The sequence below is a fragment of the Callionymus lyra genome, chromosome 11 (assembly GCF_982586985.1).
Source record: "Callionymus lyra chromosome 11, fCalLyr1.hap1.1, whole genome shotgun sequence".
Classification (NCBI taxonomy): domain Eukaryota; kingdom Metazoa; phylum Chordata; class Actinopteri; order Syngnathiformes; family Callionymidae; genus Callionymus; species Callionymus lyra.
In genome coordinates, this window is record NC_141828.1 from 23,314,938 (window position 1) to 23,333,050 (window position 18,113).

The 18,113-nt window shown below is 37.1% G+C and overlaps 2 protein-coding genes across 3 annotated transcripts; one reads left to right on the forward strand and one right to left on the reverse strand.

Moving 5' to 3' along the window:
• Positions 1-1,484: 1,484 nt before the first annotated feature.
• Positions 1,485-4,949, reverse strand: LOC148069667 (cardiolipin synthase (CMP-forming)-like). Its single transcript, XM_087803299.1, has 7 exons — positions 4,935-4,949; positions 4,505-4,642; positions 4,211-4,340; positions 3,830-3,915; positions 2,676-2,744; positions 2,510-2,601; positions 1,485-1,623 (listed from the first exon to the last, which is right to left on the reverse strand). Exons 1-7 carry the CDS (start codon positions 4,947-4,949, stop codon positions 1,527-1,529), a joined length of 627 nt encoding a protein of 208 aa, XP_087659425.1. The 3' UTR covers positions 1,485-1,526.
• Positions 4,950-12,328: 7,379 nt separating this feature from the next.
• LOC148069668 (uncharacterized) lies at positions 12,329-17,683 on the forward strand. Of its 2 annotated transcripts, XM_087802806.1 has the most exons (9): positions 12,329-12,428; positions 15,043-15,143; positions 15,221-15,322; positions 15,540-15,564; positions 15,655-15,675; positions 15,857-15,938; positions 16,457-16,506; positions 16,667-16,713; positions 16,975-17,683. In XM_087802806.1, the coding sequence occupies exons 1-9, from the start codon at positions 12,422-12,424 to the stop codon at positions 17,005-17,007; spliced, it is 468 nt and encodes a 155-aa protein (XP_087658932.1). In that variant the 5' UTR covers positions 12,329-12,421; the 3' UTR covers positions 17,008-17,683. The 2 variants fall into 2 exon arrangements, with proteins under 2 accessions (XP_087658932.1, XP_087658933.1); XM_087802807.1 differs by lacking the exon at positions 16,667-16,713.
• Positions 17,684-18,113: the final 430 nt, after the last annotated feature.

Consider the following 18,113-nt stretch of genomic DNA (forward strand, 5'->3'; position numbering starts at 1 on the left):
CCCCAATCCGTGAATACAATTGTGATTGGCTTGTGTCAGCCTCGTTACCTCCGACCCAAAATACATTCAAATCTAGCGGGTCACTGAAATCCCAGGAACCATATGTGACGTGGAAAACAGATAAGTAGTATACAGTTGGTCTAAATCAAAGATAATATTGTACCCGAATAATGCTTGACTTAGACACTGAGCTAAAATAGCTAATTGAAGCAGAACTAAGTCGACGAAAAGACACAAGGAATTCATCAGATGGATGCAGAAGAAAAAGCTCCTAAGAAAAAGCTTTTAATGAATAAGTTTGTAGACAACTATGCATGGTAAGTTTATTTTATTGCATAAAATGACAAAATATATTTTTATTTTGATCATCTTGGGGTTATTGTTTTTTTAATCAAAATATATTTTTATTTTGTCCATAATTCAAACGAGAACTAAATGTATTTAATTATAAAGAGTGTCCGATATATCTTACACACCTTTTTTTGTGACATACAGACTAAACACACCAAAACATGAGCATATAGATGTGATTAAAAAATTAAATGTAAACACACGTTTTCTGGGAGTTTTTATTGACATGCAAATGTTTTTTTGATTTTTCTGCTCTTTCTGCTTCTATGACCTTTGTTATTGTTCTTCATATTTGTAGGTATTTTCAGGGTTTGCGAACACCACAGCTACAGAGGTCAATCAGACATGGAGTCAAAGGTCTCCCTCTTCAACTGGATGCACTTTGTGTACAGGTACGAGATCCAGTGAGAAAGAAAAGACATATACTTTAAAAAGAATAAAAGCTCAAGGGTGGTTTAAAAATACACATTGTAATTTCTTGCTGTCCCTCCTTTCTTTCCAAAACTTCTGTACCTTCAACTTGTTTCACTGTATTAGCAGATGGTTAACAATCTATTAACAACTGATCTGTAGAGTGTATGTTAATATACAAGTTGAGTATCAGTTAATAGTTTATATACATTATTAATCTCAATAACTAACTGTAAATGACTACGTATCAATTCTTGTGTGTGTATAAACAGTTTTTATTAATAGAATACATTTTTAATGTCAATCTACAAATAAAAGTCCTTATTAACATCTTCATCGTCAATGATATAGAATTATTGAACACTAATCTGATTGTGTTGATAATTATTTTTTAAAGATTTATTTTGGGACCAGGACATGAAGTTTTGCTCAACTATTTAAATCTACAGATAAAATTGTCCAATAGCCCCTAAAAATAATTCTGACAGAAACTTATACACGATTCATTTAATTCACAGTGAGCAGAAACTTGATATTTTTTGAGGTTCAAAAATAAAATCAAAGATTTTCCTTTTAGTTTTTTTAATCAGAAATGTGGTCTACAAAATAGACAATCATGAAACAATGATTATGTTGAATTACGGAAATGAAGGCAAACATCAGCTGCAGGATCACCAACAATTCTCGAACACTTGTGTCTTTGTTACTTTAACATACAAATATATCGTCTTCAGTCGGCACAGTATCTTTTCCGCTCGCCACTGTTACCGTGGTGATCTGGCGTTTAAAACACGGACAATCTTTCGGCCGTAGTGCCAGTAGCTGTAACCAGTGGCTGTTGTTGTTACCGCTGTAATGTACCTGTAACAAACAAACATTACCATTATTTTGGCATAATTATGAATCAGTCTGTGAAGCAATCAATGGTTTAATAAAATAATAAAGTGTTTTTTTTAATCAACATCACACTTGCTGTGCTCTTTGTTTTTGTCAGTTTTTGTCTGTTAGTAGTGCATCTACGTACTACACCGTTTATCCATCTATACCAAAGCAGTCATCATTTCATTACATTGTTCTTCACCGTTCTTCCTTTTCTCTTTGTTTCTTTCAATAAATCCTAGAAAAAGTAAATCAGTTGTCTTTGCAATATTTGCAAGAGCCTCTAAACATTTACACAAGTAGTGACTTCAGTTAATGAGATTGATTCAAACTAGTGTTTCATAATAAATGAATAAGGCAAATACATTTAATAGCTTCCTTTGGACTAAGACTCAAAAGTGATGCTTCATTATTCGAGTTAATTCTTAAAATATTACATTGTAATATTTGTTATCACAAGAGTGCTAGTCATTCTGTTCAAATGTACTACGATATATATATATATATATATATACTGTATATATATATACATATATACACAGTATATATTGAGCATCAGCATTGTCCGGTGGTACCATTGTACCAACATTTTATATTAAATTTAAAAGGCTATGAATGAAAAAAAGCTAAGAATTTATAAAAATAATTTTTAAACTATTGGCATTAGAATATCAAACCCTATGCTTAAAAATGCATTTTTAAAATAAATTACAAAAATTACAAAGACAAATTCAACCTTTCAATATAGAAATATGGGAATTCAATGCCTACATTTTTAATAAACATTCAAAGTTTCAATATTTGCTATGTAAAACCATTGACATTCAGATGTAACTGATATACTTCCAAACAGAAAAAGCCTTTGTACCATAAGCACTGCAACACAAAGCTGTCGGTGTACTGGAAAACAGGAGCAGCCAGAGAAGCAACAACCAAAGTGAGCTGGATTGCAGTGTTGATCTGAACACAAGGAAATGAGAAGAAATGAGTGACACATTTCTCGGACTGAACCTCGGGCTGGTTGAAGGCCTCACCTTACTGAAGAGTGTGGGTTTGAGCTGAGCCGTCGTGTAGCAGGGGTTAAAAAACTTACTCAGGGTCACCTGCCGGGTCAACAAACACATTCTTATATTTGAACTTTAGAGAAAGCTCAGACTGAATGAATATTACAATCATAAGGACACAAGAACTTAAAGTGATAATGAGTGATTTAAACTTCACTCATTTTCTACTCACCCTCATGTTGACTAAGGGTTAGGATTATTTATACAGTGCTGTGTAATCTGTGCAACGACTCGTCTGTAATGTCTATCTTGTATTGTTTCAAGAGGAAATGTTGACAAAAAATGTAACAAGTATTTTATATTTTAACTTTGTATGTAGCAGAAGTTTAAAGAATAACAAGCGATATAGACAGGAAGTACTCCAGATAGATACCACAAGTGGCTACAGAGCGCATACAGTCTATTGTCTACACTGGAAGTGCTCGAAATATTTACCCGGTGTACTCTTGTTATTCTTTAAACCACATTCATTATGTAACATCACTGGTTAAATCTGGTTTATTTATAAGACAACCTGATTTAACATTCACTTTGGAAAATATACATTTTCTTCAATGTAGATTTGTTACGAATCAGTTTATGTATTCTTATGACTGAATTTCTAAGAATATCCCTATTATAATACTTTATATTCTGTTGGGGTTTAACTTTTGCATAAAAGTAAACTTCTGGCAAACGTCAAACTTTAGACATATATTTGCGGCTATTTAAACGTCTCAGTGATTTAACTGCCAAAATCAAATGTAAAGTGTAGACTTATTTAAGTTTTTTTCTGAACAACTCCTCATTTCGAGGCTTCAATAGAAGAGGAACGATACAGACGAGCAGTATGGAGGTATTTGGATGTTTTTAAGTGCTACATTAAAATTAACAAATATTTTTCTCTGTAACTCTATAAAGTACAGATTACTCTAAAATAATCCCAACCCTTAAATCGACATGAGGGTGAGTAGAAAACGAGTGAAGTTTGGATGAACTATCACTTTAATTGACATACATCCCAAAATCATTGTAGGAGAAAATGACTTGTCATGGTGGCACGTGGGTCTTTATTTTCTTTCTTTGCTGCATCTGTAGTCATGTTAAATGACTGAGTCATGTTAGATGACTGAGGAATGACTCACCGGTGGGGGGACGGTCTTGTATCTGACCCAGAAGACAGCTGCTATGAGGCCGATGTCTCGGAAAATGATGAGAGCCGTCAGAGGAGCTGAAACATAGAGACGGTAAGGATGTATCGATGTGGCGGAATTTCTTTTTTCACAATGTTTAAAATAAAATAATTCCATTTTTTTTAAAAAACATTTTTCATTGACATCTCTTCTTCTTACTTCTCGCAAATACGTTTACAGCAATAAACAATGGACCACTGTACATTGAATTTTTCCCCCCATTCTGTTTCAGTTTGTTTTATTAAGGCCCGAATCCAGAAATTGCGGTAATTCCAAATATCCATGTGATTTTTCAGTATTCTAATATTGGTGTACATTTATACACAGACATACCTGGGATGAGGTCTGCATAGGTGAGACTAACATACAAAACACTGATTAGAATTTTGTCAGCCAACGGGTCGAGAGCACTTCCCAGCACTGACTTCTGTCCCGGCCACGTTCTGGCAATGAAGCCGTCCAACTGATCCAGGAAGAGTACAAAGAAACAAAACAATGTTAAAGCACATCCGGAAAGTTGTGACAAACTATGGTTTATTTCTGCTTTAAAAAGATTGTTTTAAGCTGAACTACAAATGCACTTCCTCCAACTCAACCACATGATTATTCGACCGAGGCATCACTCACTAAATCTGTGGCTCCTGCCAGAGTGAACAGAGCGAGACTGAGGTGAAAGTGCTGCTGGATGATCAGGTGACCCAGGAACGGAGCCAGGATGATCCGGGACACACACAACAGGTTTGGAATCGTCCATGGGTTCTCGTGCTAAAGGGACACAAGTTCGTTTTAGTCGTTTTTAAAAAACAAGTAAAATATCAATCAATATTGTTGCAGCTCTTGTGTTGCTGAACTTCTAACAAACTATAACACCATATTAGGAATATTCGATTTGAAGTAAAACGACACTTGTCTGGACAACATTTAAATGAAGATATTATACATTGACGCATTTGCCTTTCTCCAACGAAACAAATGTTTATGAAGAACGTTTAAGAACATAAGTGTAAAACCAATATATAGCCATTCAGGCTTCCCAGATGTGGACAGTTTGATTCACTGTTTCACTACTCATTGTGTTGACTTGTTAACTTGAAACTTCAGAAAAAATGGTGCCCTTGGACAAATGAAGATCTCCTGAGTCTGAAGAGACTTTGTCGAAAGACTGAGCGTCTCTGGAAGTCCACTAAACTTGAGGTGTACAGACTTCACCTCAGGGATCTGATGTCTTCTTAAAATGAGATGGTAGAAACTGCTAGATCTGATTATATCAGAAAACTGGTAGCAGCAAAAAAGAAAAACCCCAAAGTGTCGTTTGACATGATTAATTCTCTCGTGTCTCCTGCTCCTCAAATCACGCCTGTCTTCTGTGAAGCTGACAGCAATGCATTGTTGAGATTTTTCATTGACAAAATTAAATTGATCAAAGAGAAAATCTCTCCCCCTTTGTTTGTAACCCTTACTGTCTCTGAGCCCCTCTCCTCCTCTTGGTCTTCCTCCACTGCTGTATCCTTGGGTGATATTTCGGCACTAGTGAACAAGATGAAACCCTCCTCTTGCTCAGATGACGTCCTTCCTTGTAGGCTTTTTATCAAAGTATGTGATGTAATTGGCCCCTGGGTTACCAATATGGTGAACCTCTCCCTTTCCACAGGGGTTTTTCCCAATGCATTTAAACATGCCATTGTGGAGCCTCTGCTCAAAAAAACAGGCTTGAACCCAACTGACCTCAGTAATTTCAGGCCTATTTCTAAGCTCCCTTTCTTGTCCAAGATCTTGGAGAAGGTGGTGTCTGAACAGCTGTCTTTGTTCCTGGATCAGAGCGACATCCATGAGAAGTTTCAGTCTGGCTTCCGTAAACATCACTCTACGGAGACAGATTTATTGAAGTGACATCATGCTGTCGGCTGACTCGGGTAAATTCACTGCTCTGGTTCCCTTGGATCTGTCCTCAGCCTTTGACACAGTTGATCACCAGATCCTGCTGAGAAGACTGAGGGATGAAGTGGGACTGTCTGGGTCTGTGTTAGAATGGTTCTCATAATACCTTTCTGGGCGCGGTTTTAGTGTATCTGCCAATCAAATGAGGTCTGAATCGGCAGATCTGTTGTGTGGAGTCCCTCAAGGTTCTGTTCTGGGTCCTTTATTGTTTTTGCTGTACTTGATTCCCCTCGGTAAAATCATTCAGAGATTTCCTGATGTTTCTTATCACATTTTTGCTGATGACATCCAGCTCTACTGCTCTTTTTATCCAACTGAGCCCCAGAGGCTGAACAGATTACACAATTGTTTGCTATAAATCAAACAATGGCTGAGTGAAAACACTTCAGCTAAATGTGGACAAAACTGAAACTCTGGTGATTGCTCCTGATGATAAGGTTCCAGGGTAGAGTCATTACTTTGGTGACTTAAGTCAGTTTGTCAAACTGAGCCTGAGAAACCTGGGTGTTGTATTTGATAAAGACATGTCTCTTGTTCAACACTGCAGGAAACTGACCAGAAACTGTTACCTTTAACTGAGAAAAATCTCTAAATTTAGGAACATCACAACATGATCTGGAGCTTGTAATCCATGCGTTTGTTTCTTCTCGCCTGGACTATTGTAACAGTTTATTTTCATGTCTTAACAAGAAGGAGCTGTCTCGCCTGCAGTTGATTCAGAATTCTGCAGCGAGAATTCTGACCCGCTCCACTAGAAGAACTCACATTTCTCCGATCCTTAAAACTCTTCACTGGCTTCCAGTTTCTTTCAGAATCCACTTTAAAATTCTGGTTCTTACTTTCAGAGCTATTCATGGTCAGGCTCCTCCTTACATCAGTGATTTGAACCAGCCTTACACCCCAGCTCGGGCTCTGAGGTCTGTGGATCTGAATCTACTGATGGTTCCTCACTCGCAGTTCAGGACCAGAGGAGAGAAATCCTTCCAGGCTGTTGCTCCTAAGTTTTGGAACGATCTTCCTCTCTCTTTGCGCTTGATGGAGTCTACTCAATCCTTTAAGAAACATCTTAAGACGTTTCTATTTGTTCAGGCTTTTCCTTGATTTTCTGGAACTCCTGTGTTGTTCTCAGTATTATCTTGATCTTTAAAGTATATACTTTATTGAGTATTGTTTTGATTGTTTAAGCGCTTTGTGACCCTGGTCTGGAAAAGCGCTATACAAATAAAAATTACTTACTTACTTACATGCCAGTTACAGGTTACAAGAAACTAGTGGCCATCAGTGGAACTTTTAGGTAGTATTTTTCAAGTTTACATGAAAAAAAGGAGGAATGAAACATCTTTAGAAGTGACGTGATCTTTATAGGTGTTCTGGATACGATCTTAGTTCATTTTGTAGTTTAAGTGCAATTAAAGACGTTTCAAAACATTTTATTTTTACTTTTAATTTAAGGATGGACCCTTTAACTAGCATGACAACTAGGTAAATATTACCGAAATTTTTTAAATATCATGCTTGTCAGCCATTCAAGTACTTTTCTGTGTACATGTGGCCTTCCATAAACTCATGGCCTGTGGGCGATTTGTATATTAGGATGCCAGTTTTTAAGATAAGGGAACCCATTTTTCATTGATTTGGCGAAGGACAAACACAGAGCCACAAACGATGAAAAGACAATATCAAAATGAGACTCATACTTCCTACTTGGTAAACATACATTTTGTTTGGCCCCCGACTGAAGACTGCCAAAGGCTTTTGGTCACTTATGTGATTAAGTTTCACACACTTAAACCAAGATGTTGGATTCAAACTTGTAGACTCAATTTTAATCAAAGCTAACATGAAATGAGTTGATCAATGCTAGAATGTTTGCTTGTTAGACTAGATCAGGCCTGGCCAACCCGCGGCTCCCGAGCCGCATGCGGCTCTTTGCCTGGTTTCATGAGGCTCTAACGTTCTAGTGTTGTGTAGTTGGCAAACGATTTGTTCGAACGAACGATCTTTTGAGTGAACATACTTAACCAAAGTGATTCATTCATCAGCCGCGACCGTGCCGGTGGGAGGGATTCTATGATAAGACTTTGCTATAGAACATTTAGTTTTTATGTTGGCACAGATTCGTTCAGTGAAGGACGATTCATGTTTGGCCGTGAACGCATTTTAAAAAAAAAAAATTTTGCATTGTCCCTCATTGCAGTGAATGTGAACCTCGGGTCTGAATTCTTAAACCTAGTAACGGATTGTTTGGCCTACTTCAGGAAGTAGTAGAAATTGCAGTCAGGGCTCCATAAGCACTGAGTTAGTGATTTGGTGAATGAACGAACTGAACGAATCCTTTTAATGAACTGATTCTAGTGATTCAGTCAAAAGAACTGTCGATCCCATCACTATAACGTTCATATCGAAGTTTGGGTTTGTGTTTTTTTGAATGTGCGTGTTCGCTTCGCTTGAGTTCAATACGGTATTTTCATCTAACGCGCAATAATACAAGCCAGATCTGAAGAGGTTTGTTCAAAGCAAAGAATGCCAGAAGTCCCTATAAGCAACATGCATAGTAAGAGAAAAAATATATTGGTTAAACTGAGAGTTTGTGTGTGAGAGACAGTGCACACAATGTCCATTGTTGAAAATGACTGGCCCGTGGTCTGTAGAAGTCAAATTCTGTCATTATCATGTTGGTGTGTGAAATTTACATTAATTTGGCTAAGCAGAGGTCTGTGTGTGTGTGAGGAAGGGATGAGGCGATGTTCATGTGTGCCCATGTCTATGATGTGGCTCTTTGTGGTAACACAGTAAAAATAATGTGGCCTCGCGGCTCTGACTGGTTGGCCACCCCTGGACTAGATGCTTGTGTGAGGGACCTGAAGCTGAGCTTAAAAAAAGACATTCAGGAATCAGCCCCGAGGCTGCCACCTCCCTTTTTTGTTCACAGGCAAAAAAGCCTTTATTTGCCTGGCCTTGAAGATTCAAAGCATTGGAAATCTGGAGGGAGTAACTAAGATTGTACAAAACAACTGAGAGATCTGTGGAATAAATGACCTCTAAGTCTGATCATTCCTCCACAGATAACAGAAAAGGTAAAGAAATGGGAAGAGAAAGTTGTCAAGTTCAGATGCCCTAGACTGAAAAAGAAGCGATAACATCAGTTACAGGCCTGCTCTCTTATTTTATGAATCCCTTTTGATGTCCTTTGTATTATTACATTTTTATATTCTGTAATGTCTCCACAACAAACACCAGTGTTGTGTTTACACCGCTGGCGTAAGGTTTTTTATTATGCCACATTGAAAAAGGGCCCAAATCTATAGGTAGGGGTGGCAAGATATTGCGATTTTCTTTCCAACACTGAATTTCATTTTCATGGATTGCAAATAATATTTTATTGGTTACCTTGAACTTTTAGGGTTTAAGGTAGGGATACAATTTATCGAGTAATTCATTAATCGACAGGCGTTTCAATGATTGATGAATTGATAAGCGGCAATTTTTCTGAGAACCTGAATAGGTTCTTTCTACTGCAAACGTAACATAAAATGCTATCTTATGATATAAATCCTTACGATACAAAGGAAAAATGCAAATCATAATCTACAATCAAAGACTTATTCTGGGCTCACTTGAGGGCAGGGAATTACATTTTGGTAGCATATCGAACATATTCTGAAAATATCTAAACATTACACTAATCTCTCATCTGCGACATTGGAAACATTTATAGCAGCATAAAAAAAGAACAGAAGAATACTATACTATGTGCATTTGGCGTATGTGTCATCATAAACCAACTTAAGTGACTCCAAACTGCACTCCGTCTTTACCTCTTCATCCTGTCAGTTTACAGTTTTCATCTGTCTTGTCGTAAACACAAGCAAAGCAGGGCTTTAAACTTTAATACTAACTCAAGTACGCCATTAATTACGGGTTAAAAACAATTAATTGCAATTCATTTATTTTAAACGAGTAATTTCTTCTCGTTTAAAGCTAATGTTTGGAAATATTTTCGTTTAAAAAAAAAAAGAGAACGAAAACCAGTTAAGAATTCGACTTACAACTCATGTGGTCTGTAAATTCTGCAACAAAAAAATCAAGTACCCGACAATACTACCAAAATATACTTGTTACTACAGTATCACAATTTATCATTGTCCCCCGAAATCGTGTGAAACGTATCGTATTGCCAATAAACAGTGCCAAGTACATGTTCCAGAATAAATTTCAGGGTGCAATATTTTACTACTTTTTTACTGTTGTAAAAATAACTGCTGGAATAAAAACATTTTTCTTTGTTGAGGGTGAATGCATTGATAGTCTATAGTTATCATATCTACGGCCTTCAAATGTTGAATATTTGTGTTTCTATATGTTTAGTTTAGTCATAACGCTGTTAAACGCTTTACTAACTTACTTTTAAATCTTGGTGATCACAGATAAAATTATTTTTTCTCCAAAAAAATAAAAACCAATGAAATGGCAGAAATGAGAAAAAATAAAGGATACACCAGGCTCCAGTGGCTAACAGTTTAAAGTTAAAGAATTAAACACTGACAGATACTGGGTATTGAATATTGCTCAAGGTAGTTTGAGTCTGTTAATGTACTTCATTCTGCTTTGTTAATATAAGTTTACATTTTTGTTCATATTTTGTGAAGCACTTTTACATTTGATTAGAGGAAGTATTTGCTAATTTCTTCGCTGTCAAAGCCAGGAAAAGTGTTGTATCCCTTAAAGAAACAATATATTGTTGTTACTACAGTATCGCAATACAGTGGTACATGTTCTGTAAATATATAAACTTCATTTCACTTCTCAAATATCACTGTGTTTGTCTCCTATAAGATATATTTAAATGGATTTTTTTATCCAAACAACCAATTATTTATAGAGGAAAATCATGAAAATGTACAGGGGTGCCCAAACATTTTCATACCACTGTATTGCGATACTGTAGTAACAACAATATATTGTTTCTTTATTGTTTCACTCACTCCCTCGCTCACCTGACTCGCTCACTCACCTCACTCACTCCCCTCCCTTACTCACTCACTCACCTCACTTACCTCGCTCACTCACCTCCCTCGCTCACCTGACTCACCTCACTCACTCACTCACTCGCTCACCTCCCTGACTCGCTCACTCACTCACTCGCTCACCTGACTTGCTCACTTACCTCACTCACCTCACTCACCTCCCTCACTCCCTCACTCACTCACTCACTCACTCACTCACTCACTCACTCACTCACTCACTCACTCGCTCGCTCGCTCGCTCACTCACTCACTCACTCACTCACTCACTCACTCACTCACTCACTCACTCACTCACTCACTCACCTCCCTCGCTCACTCACCTGACTCGCTCACTCACTCCCTCGCTCACCTGACTAGCTCACTCACCCACTCACTCACCTGACTCGCTCACTCACCTGACTCGCTCACTCACCTGACTCGCTCACTCACCTCACTCACTCACTCACCTCACTCACCTCACTCACTCACTCACCTCACTCACTCACCTATCTCACCTGACTCCCTCACTCACCTCCCTCACTCACCTGACTCGCTCTCTCACCTGCCTCACTCACTCACTCACTCACTCACTCACTCACTCACCTCACTCACTAACCTCACTAACCTACCTCACTCACTCACCTGACTAGCTCACCCACCTCACCCACATCACTCACCTCACTCACCTCACCAGACCCGGCTGCAGAAAAACATTTAAGGGGGGGCATTAAATGACTAAAAAATGACGGTTGATCCCAAAATCTAAAAAAAACTGACAACCAACAACAAAGTTTAGTGCTGTGTCCATTTTTTAAACTAAAGCACCACAGCTTCACTTCTACTAAAAACAAAAGCACTGAAGTCAACCTGAACACTGGATTGAACAATGAAATAAGTTGTCATCTCATTGAACAAAATCATGTTAGGTGTGATGTGTGATCTGTTGGACTACTTGATGAAGCCCAGTTGCTGAAAAATATGTTTTTTTAAAGGGCACCAAATGACCATCATGACAATATAGGCTATTTAGTTATTCTACAGGAGCCTTGTTTTTAAATGGTACAAAACAATACTGAACTTTCACCGAGCCCAAGTCCAAGGCAGTGTCTTGGTGAGTTCAAGTCAAGGCTTTATCTGCAGCGACTCTCTCAGTTTGAATGTTCACTCCAGTGTTCAGGTTGACTTCAGTGTGTTTTCAATAGACATGGATGGCGCTGCTTCCTGCTCGCTCTCCTTGTTACTTTTTCTTGTCAGGGTATTACGGATGTCCATACTAAAAACCAAAACCAATGACTGACTCTATAAGCAACTGTAACCATTAACTTCAAATGACAACACTAACTGTAGTGGAACCTAATGACCACTTGGGTGTGCTGTTCTCTTGACATTTGAGCGTTGTTGCGTGTTCTCACATGGAAATAACTAAAGGGCTGAGCTACCACATTTACATAAAATTACAAATACATTTACATCATCTGTGATAGGCCAGCGCTTTGGCTTCGTTCGACAGAGGGTTGACCCCCACAACCACTGCCCAATGCCCGCCCATATGCCGCCGGGGCGCAGACCCTCCTGACTCCCGTTAGCCGAAGGTGACACGATGACGGGTGAGGTTCTCACTTTCTTGATGTTATACTCTGAGATACTTATTGTGTTGTGAATGTTTCAGTAGTTTAACAAACCTGTTAGTCCGCGAAGGTGTTGAATTAAAAGTCACTTATTTTTAATCACAGTTACGTGCTGTAGTTACAACAAACACGTTTGAACCGTAATATTCCTTCGTTTTGTCCTGATAAAGTACACGGATCTATATGCAGGCGGGAAGTGATGCGGCGTTTAACTGAAGAAGAGATGGGACGTTAGAAGTTTGACCCTTGACCCGCTTCACTCGAGGAACTGCGGTCAAGGGAGCCGCGAACCTGCCGAAACTGTAAATCACGTGCGCTGTTGTGAAGGCGTTAAGAGACGTACACGCGGAAGGATCTACGAAACAATCATGTTCAGCGGGTTTTGAAGTATTAATAAACACAGTTCCATGTACTTTTACTGTAGAAATATTGATTTATTGTCAATTTAGTACAGTGTATTGATGTCACTGTTATTCAAGCACAATATATTTTAATTCTTATAAAAACAACCTTAATAGTTGACAAATATGACTTTACTTTCATGTTCAGCAGGTTTTGACGTATAAGTGAACAAAGTTTCATGTATTTTTACTGTAGAAATATTGATTTATTGTCAATTTAGTACATTAAATGTTATTAAACGGGGAGTTAGTTGAACGCATTGAACACGTATTCAGTTTATTTATAATTAGAAACAACACAACTAGTTAGTAAACAGCACAATAAAGATACTTCTGGCAAATAATGGATGATCTAATGATACCTGCTACGTAATGTGACTTAAATAAAAAATAACATGTTTTGAAAACTTTATCATGGCACATGACAGGCACGTATAAAGGTGTGACACGTTCCATTTTTGTTTTTCATAGTTTATGTCCTGCAGCAAGGGTTACCATAAACAAATACTTATTGTATTGCTATGAACTATTCACTCACTTGTTGATTTTTACCATTACAGAGAATCCTTCAATGTTTTAAGATAAAAGTTTTTGCGTATTGTCTCAAAATCTAACATAAATGAGTATTTATTGGTATAAAATCCTGACCAGTTTACCAAACAGACACAGGAACACTGTACACAATATCTTGGCAGTTTCATTCTTCGTATCCGAATAAAATCATGCCAATATAATGCTCAAATATGAGACACATTCAACATTAGTTATCATCTGATGTATTCATTTTTGCATTGCTGTGAAGATTAATTTCGATGTTAACAACACATATGGCACTCTTCATAAAACTTTATTTACAGTAAACATCCATTTAAGGAACAAACAAACCACCTAATGGTATGTTCCGCCATGGTTGTCACAGTTTTTATTCTTTTTGTGTCTTGTACAAATTCCTCCATCTTCGTCTTCAATAAGTCTGTCACGAAAAAAAAAAAAGCCATAGTTAGTCTAAACTCACTTCCTGTCAGAATCGACGTCGGTCTGAATCCTCTGCCGCTGCAGCTGGATATACTTGCTTCACTGGCTGGTCATCAAATTCATGTCACTTATGGAGGACCTTTATATCTTCGCTGATCAAGCATTCTTAAAAAGGCCTGACAAGAAAGTTCAGGTGAAGCCATTTTCATTTCCACAATTAAGATAAAAAAAACATCTGTGGAATAAACTGTGGCAAAGTTAAGGGCAGCTGGCCAGAAGTCCCTCCTAAGAAGGTCCTCAACTTTACACACATCACATGCCAACTATGTGCCATACTATGTATGTCGAGCCCATGTCGACCTTGAACATCACAAAACACATTTTGTAAACATCCATTATTTTTAGAGCCAACTGGCAAATCGAGTTTCTCACAGTCATGCCAACGGACAACAGGTTAACTTTTGAAGCACTGATGGCAGACACGAGTTTCTGCATTTTCCCGGGCCATAGCTGTACTGACCAGATGTGTTCTTGTGTCCGCTAGCTCTCTGGACAGAGTTTTACTTCTGCTCCAGTTTAAAGAAGGTCAATCAGAAGGTTCTGGAGTTTCTACCACGTAGCTACATGTATTTATCGTTCAAAGTTTGCTGGAGTCCTTGTAGAAACGCCTCTATTAAATCAGGAGTGAAGTAAGTTTGTAACATCAATGTGTCATTATTAGAAGTCAAAATGCTAGTACTTGCAGATTCAGTCAAAGTATACGAGTATGACAGCCTCAAGAGCAAAGACTACCTCTGTCTCGTCATGTTCTGCAACAGGTGGATTTGTGTAGTAGAACTGTAATAGACTGTAATAGAAACAAATGAAAGTTATGAATTGATGTCAGCAGTAATAACTGACTACACAAGCAAGTATACTTGATCATGAATTCAGAGATAAGCTCTCCATGTTTCCTTCATCCATTGTTTTATGGTGTTTCCCATCTGGTTTACCTCTTTATCTTGGGATTTAAAATACTTTTCATTATTACTGTATATATTTAATTTTTATTTAAAGAAAACAACAACAGATCAAATCCGTGAATTTTCAACGCACCGCTGTAAATACATTTATATATTATGCTTGGGAATGAGACTGTGCTGTCAAAAAGTGTGACATCACCAACATTTTTTAAGGTGCCTATTACACATCTTACTATGTGTCTTTTCTCCTTGTAGTGTTAAACTGCACAGTTGAACAAACCTCAAAAGGTACGATGTACAACGTGCCAGAGATCAATGGAACAGACTGTAATTTCTCTTGGGTGAATGGAACTGATGTAAGTTGGACCTGCTATTATTGATCAAAAGCTATGAGATCCTCTGATTCTCTGACAACATGTCATCTTTTCAACAGAACGTTAACCTGATGTCCTCGTGTATGGTGTCCAGCAACATTACAACCCTGATTATGAAGTGCTACAAATCCATACATTATATTTTGAAGTGTATGACAGGGGTAAGGCTCCTTTAACCATATGGTAAAAACAAACACGAATAATGAACATTTTCTTCAACATGATCAGAATACATGAAATATTTCCTTCCTTGAGTTATTGGCAAATGTTTGTTTGTTTTAACTTTGTCCACCTCTTATAGTTAAGAGACACAAGTTAGTTCAGTCTATATGGTAAAAAATATACTAGGTTATAATTCTATACTTCTATTCCTTACAGGGAACCTATGAAGCTGCATGCACTGGTGAGTTTATCTATTTTAGTGTCACAACAATAAAGATTAATTCAATGTTTTAATTCTACTTTTTTTCTTATTTAATTTTTTTTTTTACAGCCAACTGCACTGAGAACAGTGGTATTTCTTTCTTTCTCTTACACTTTAATAAAGTACATGAGAAAATTCAGTTTTAGTTTGTCTCACTTGTTTTTTACATGTGTTCAAATAATCATATATCCTTCATCTTTGAATAGTGTCAAAGCAATGAAGACAAATTCACTGTAATAATATATACTCTTTTTGCTTTTTTTTTTTACAGGATTGTCTTGGGGTGCATGGGTTGGGATAGTGATAGCTGTGGTGATAGTGTTGGCGGCGATAGCATTGGTGAAAAAAAAACGGTAAACAGACCGCCGGGTGCTTTTAATTTTATATACTTGAGACATTTTTACTTCTTTTTCTTTCTTTAGATTTGTTTTAAAATCGTAGAGCACAGATCTTTTACCTGATACAAGTAAAGTAACAAGTCTTTGAACAAACTGGTTTTAAATCAAGTATTTGTCAAAACGGTTTGTTTGTACTGTAAAAATCTGAAATATTTTCAGTTATCTCTGACCCAGGAAACATGTACACAAAGGCGTGTCTACTGTACTTTATAAGTAGGTTGGTGTTTAATTCAGGGGTCTCCAAACCGGTCCTCAAAGGGCCAACCGATCAAACATGTACAGTTAAAAACAAATAGCTTTCAGCTGAAACAAGCATCACCAGACTGACAATCACCACCCTGGCCCTTTGAGGACCGGTTTAGAGACCCCGGGTTTAATTGATTACATTGCTGGTGCTAATGTTGGTGATGCTCTGTTGGAGAATACACAACACGACGGGTATTTCTAGTTTTATATACTTTCTCTACTTCCAGCTGTTCCTCTCAAGCGAGGAGCGCAAATCATCAGCCTGATGCACGTTATAGTAAGTAATGGTCAAAGTGATTTTAATTTGTTCATATTACATATAATAGATAATATATAACACATGTATGACACATATTCTGTCAAATCCAAACAACTTTTCTGACCTTCCTATGAATCAAATGTTTGCTTGACTGTGATACACTTATTTTGAATTGCAGCCAGTATAGTTCTTGTGGTGAAGGATTCTGATGAAGACACAGAACAGGTTTCTTATTTTATATACTTAGATATTTTAACTCTTTTTATTTGCATATTCATGTCTTTGCTCAGTTTATTAATTCAGGTTCATGTGTCTTCTGAACTAATACTGTTTTTATTTAGATACATGTTCTGCCTTATATAAGAACGTTTTTGTATCTTGATAAATTCTTAATGTTGATCAGACAAGACTGTCAGACTGTTGTGTTTAAAGTGAAACATGTTTACTATTTTTTTTATTCATAGATTTACTTCTTTGTCTTCATAGAGTCCAGAAATAATGAAGAGTCTGTGGAACTGAATGCAAACAGAAGCCATGAACAACCATAAATTCTGATCCTCCAGTTTTCCAGATCTTCATCATCATCATCATAAAACAAAAGACATTTCTCACTCCTATTCCCACGGATCATCACTAATATCATCTTAGACAAGATTCACATAATGTTAGACACAAAATACAATACCTATACAGGTATAAATCACAATCATTTTGACCAATTTTTTAAACCACCCTGATGAATTTGAACGTGGAATGAATACAGTTTGTACTTTTATATAATAGCTAAGCTAGCAGTGAAGTGAATAACTTTCATCCATCATTTTCGTACATGTTGAAAATGAAAAAAACAACCACTATAGAATCGATATTTATAATGACATTTAATGGATTTTTAATACCTTACACTCTCGTATATAAGAAATATGACTTTGTTTAGTAAAATAAGCACAATAACATCTGAAAGGTCAAACTGAAGTATCCAACTTTTGCCAAGTTTTTAAGTGCCTGGTATAAAACTTGAATGTTTTGATTTAATAACTCAGCGATCATGAAATCGGTTGATCTTGAATTAGATACTATGCAAACTCTTTATATCTTACAATGCTTACATAGTTGTACTAGTGCTAGTCTAATTATATGGTGAGGTGTTGACGTTTCTTTCAAGTTTTATGGATAATAAATGGATACAATCTTGCTCCTGCTCCTTCTGTATTAACTGTTTAGCCGAGAGTTTATCTAGTTTATTTTTTCCATCCTGGCTCTCTGGTCCTCTGGTGGTACTAAAGACCAGGGTAACAAACGGCAACTTTAGACAAAGGAAGTCTTAATAGTCAAGAAAATGTTTCTTATTGGATCTTGTGCTGTTGTTTCTGAAACATCCTCTGTTCATCTGCTGAATGTTTATTGCATTAAAGTTGTTTGATTGAGTCATACAACTACACGTTACATCAATCCAAAATTGCTTCAGGTAAGGACAAGACCAAAATATGTGTGCATGAGTGTTTAAAAAATGGACAATGTTTTTCCATCAGAAAATCCCTCCAGGTAAAAGAGTTGGTGCTAGTTAACTGGGTTTGCCATATTTGGTCCCATTCCTCTTCAGTAATGGATATATTTACCTCCAT

Excerpts from the sequence above, each read along its gene's own strand:
- LOC148069667 (XM_087803299.1), bottom strand. Across the intron at positions 2,602-2,675 it reads AACCCACACTCTTCAGTAAG|ATCAACACTGCAATCCAGCT; the intron begins GTGAGGCCTTCA and ends CCTTGTGTTCAG. Across the intron at positions 1,624-2,509 it reads TTTGTGTTGCAGTGCTTATG|GTACATTACAGCGGTAACAA; the intron begins GTACAAAGGCTT and ends TGTTTGTTACAG.
- LOC148069668 (XM_087802806.1), top strand. Across the intron at positions 15,565-15,654 it reads CTATGAAGCTGCATGCACTG|CCAACTGCACTGAGAACAGT; the intron begins GTGAGTTTATCT and ends TTTTTTTTACAG. Across the intron at positions 15,676-15,856 it reads CAACTGCACTGAGAACAGTG|GATTGTCTTGGGGTGCATGG; the intron begins GTATTTCTTTCT and ends TTTTTTTTACAG.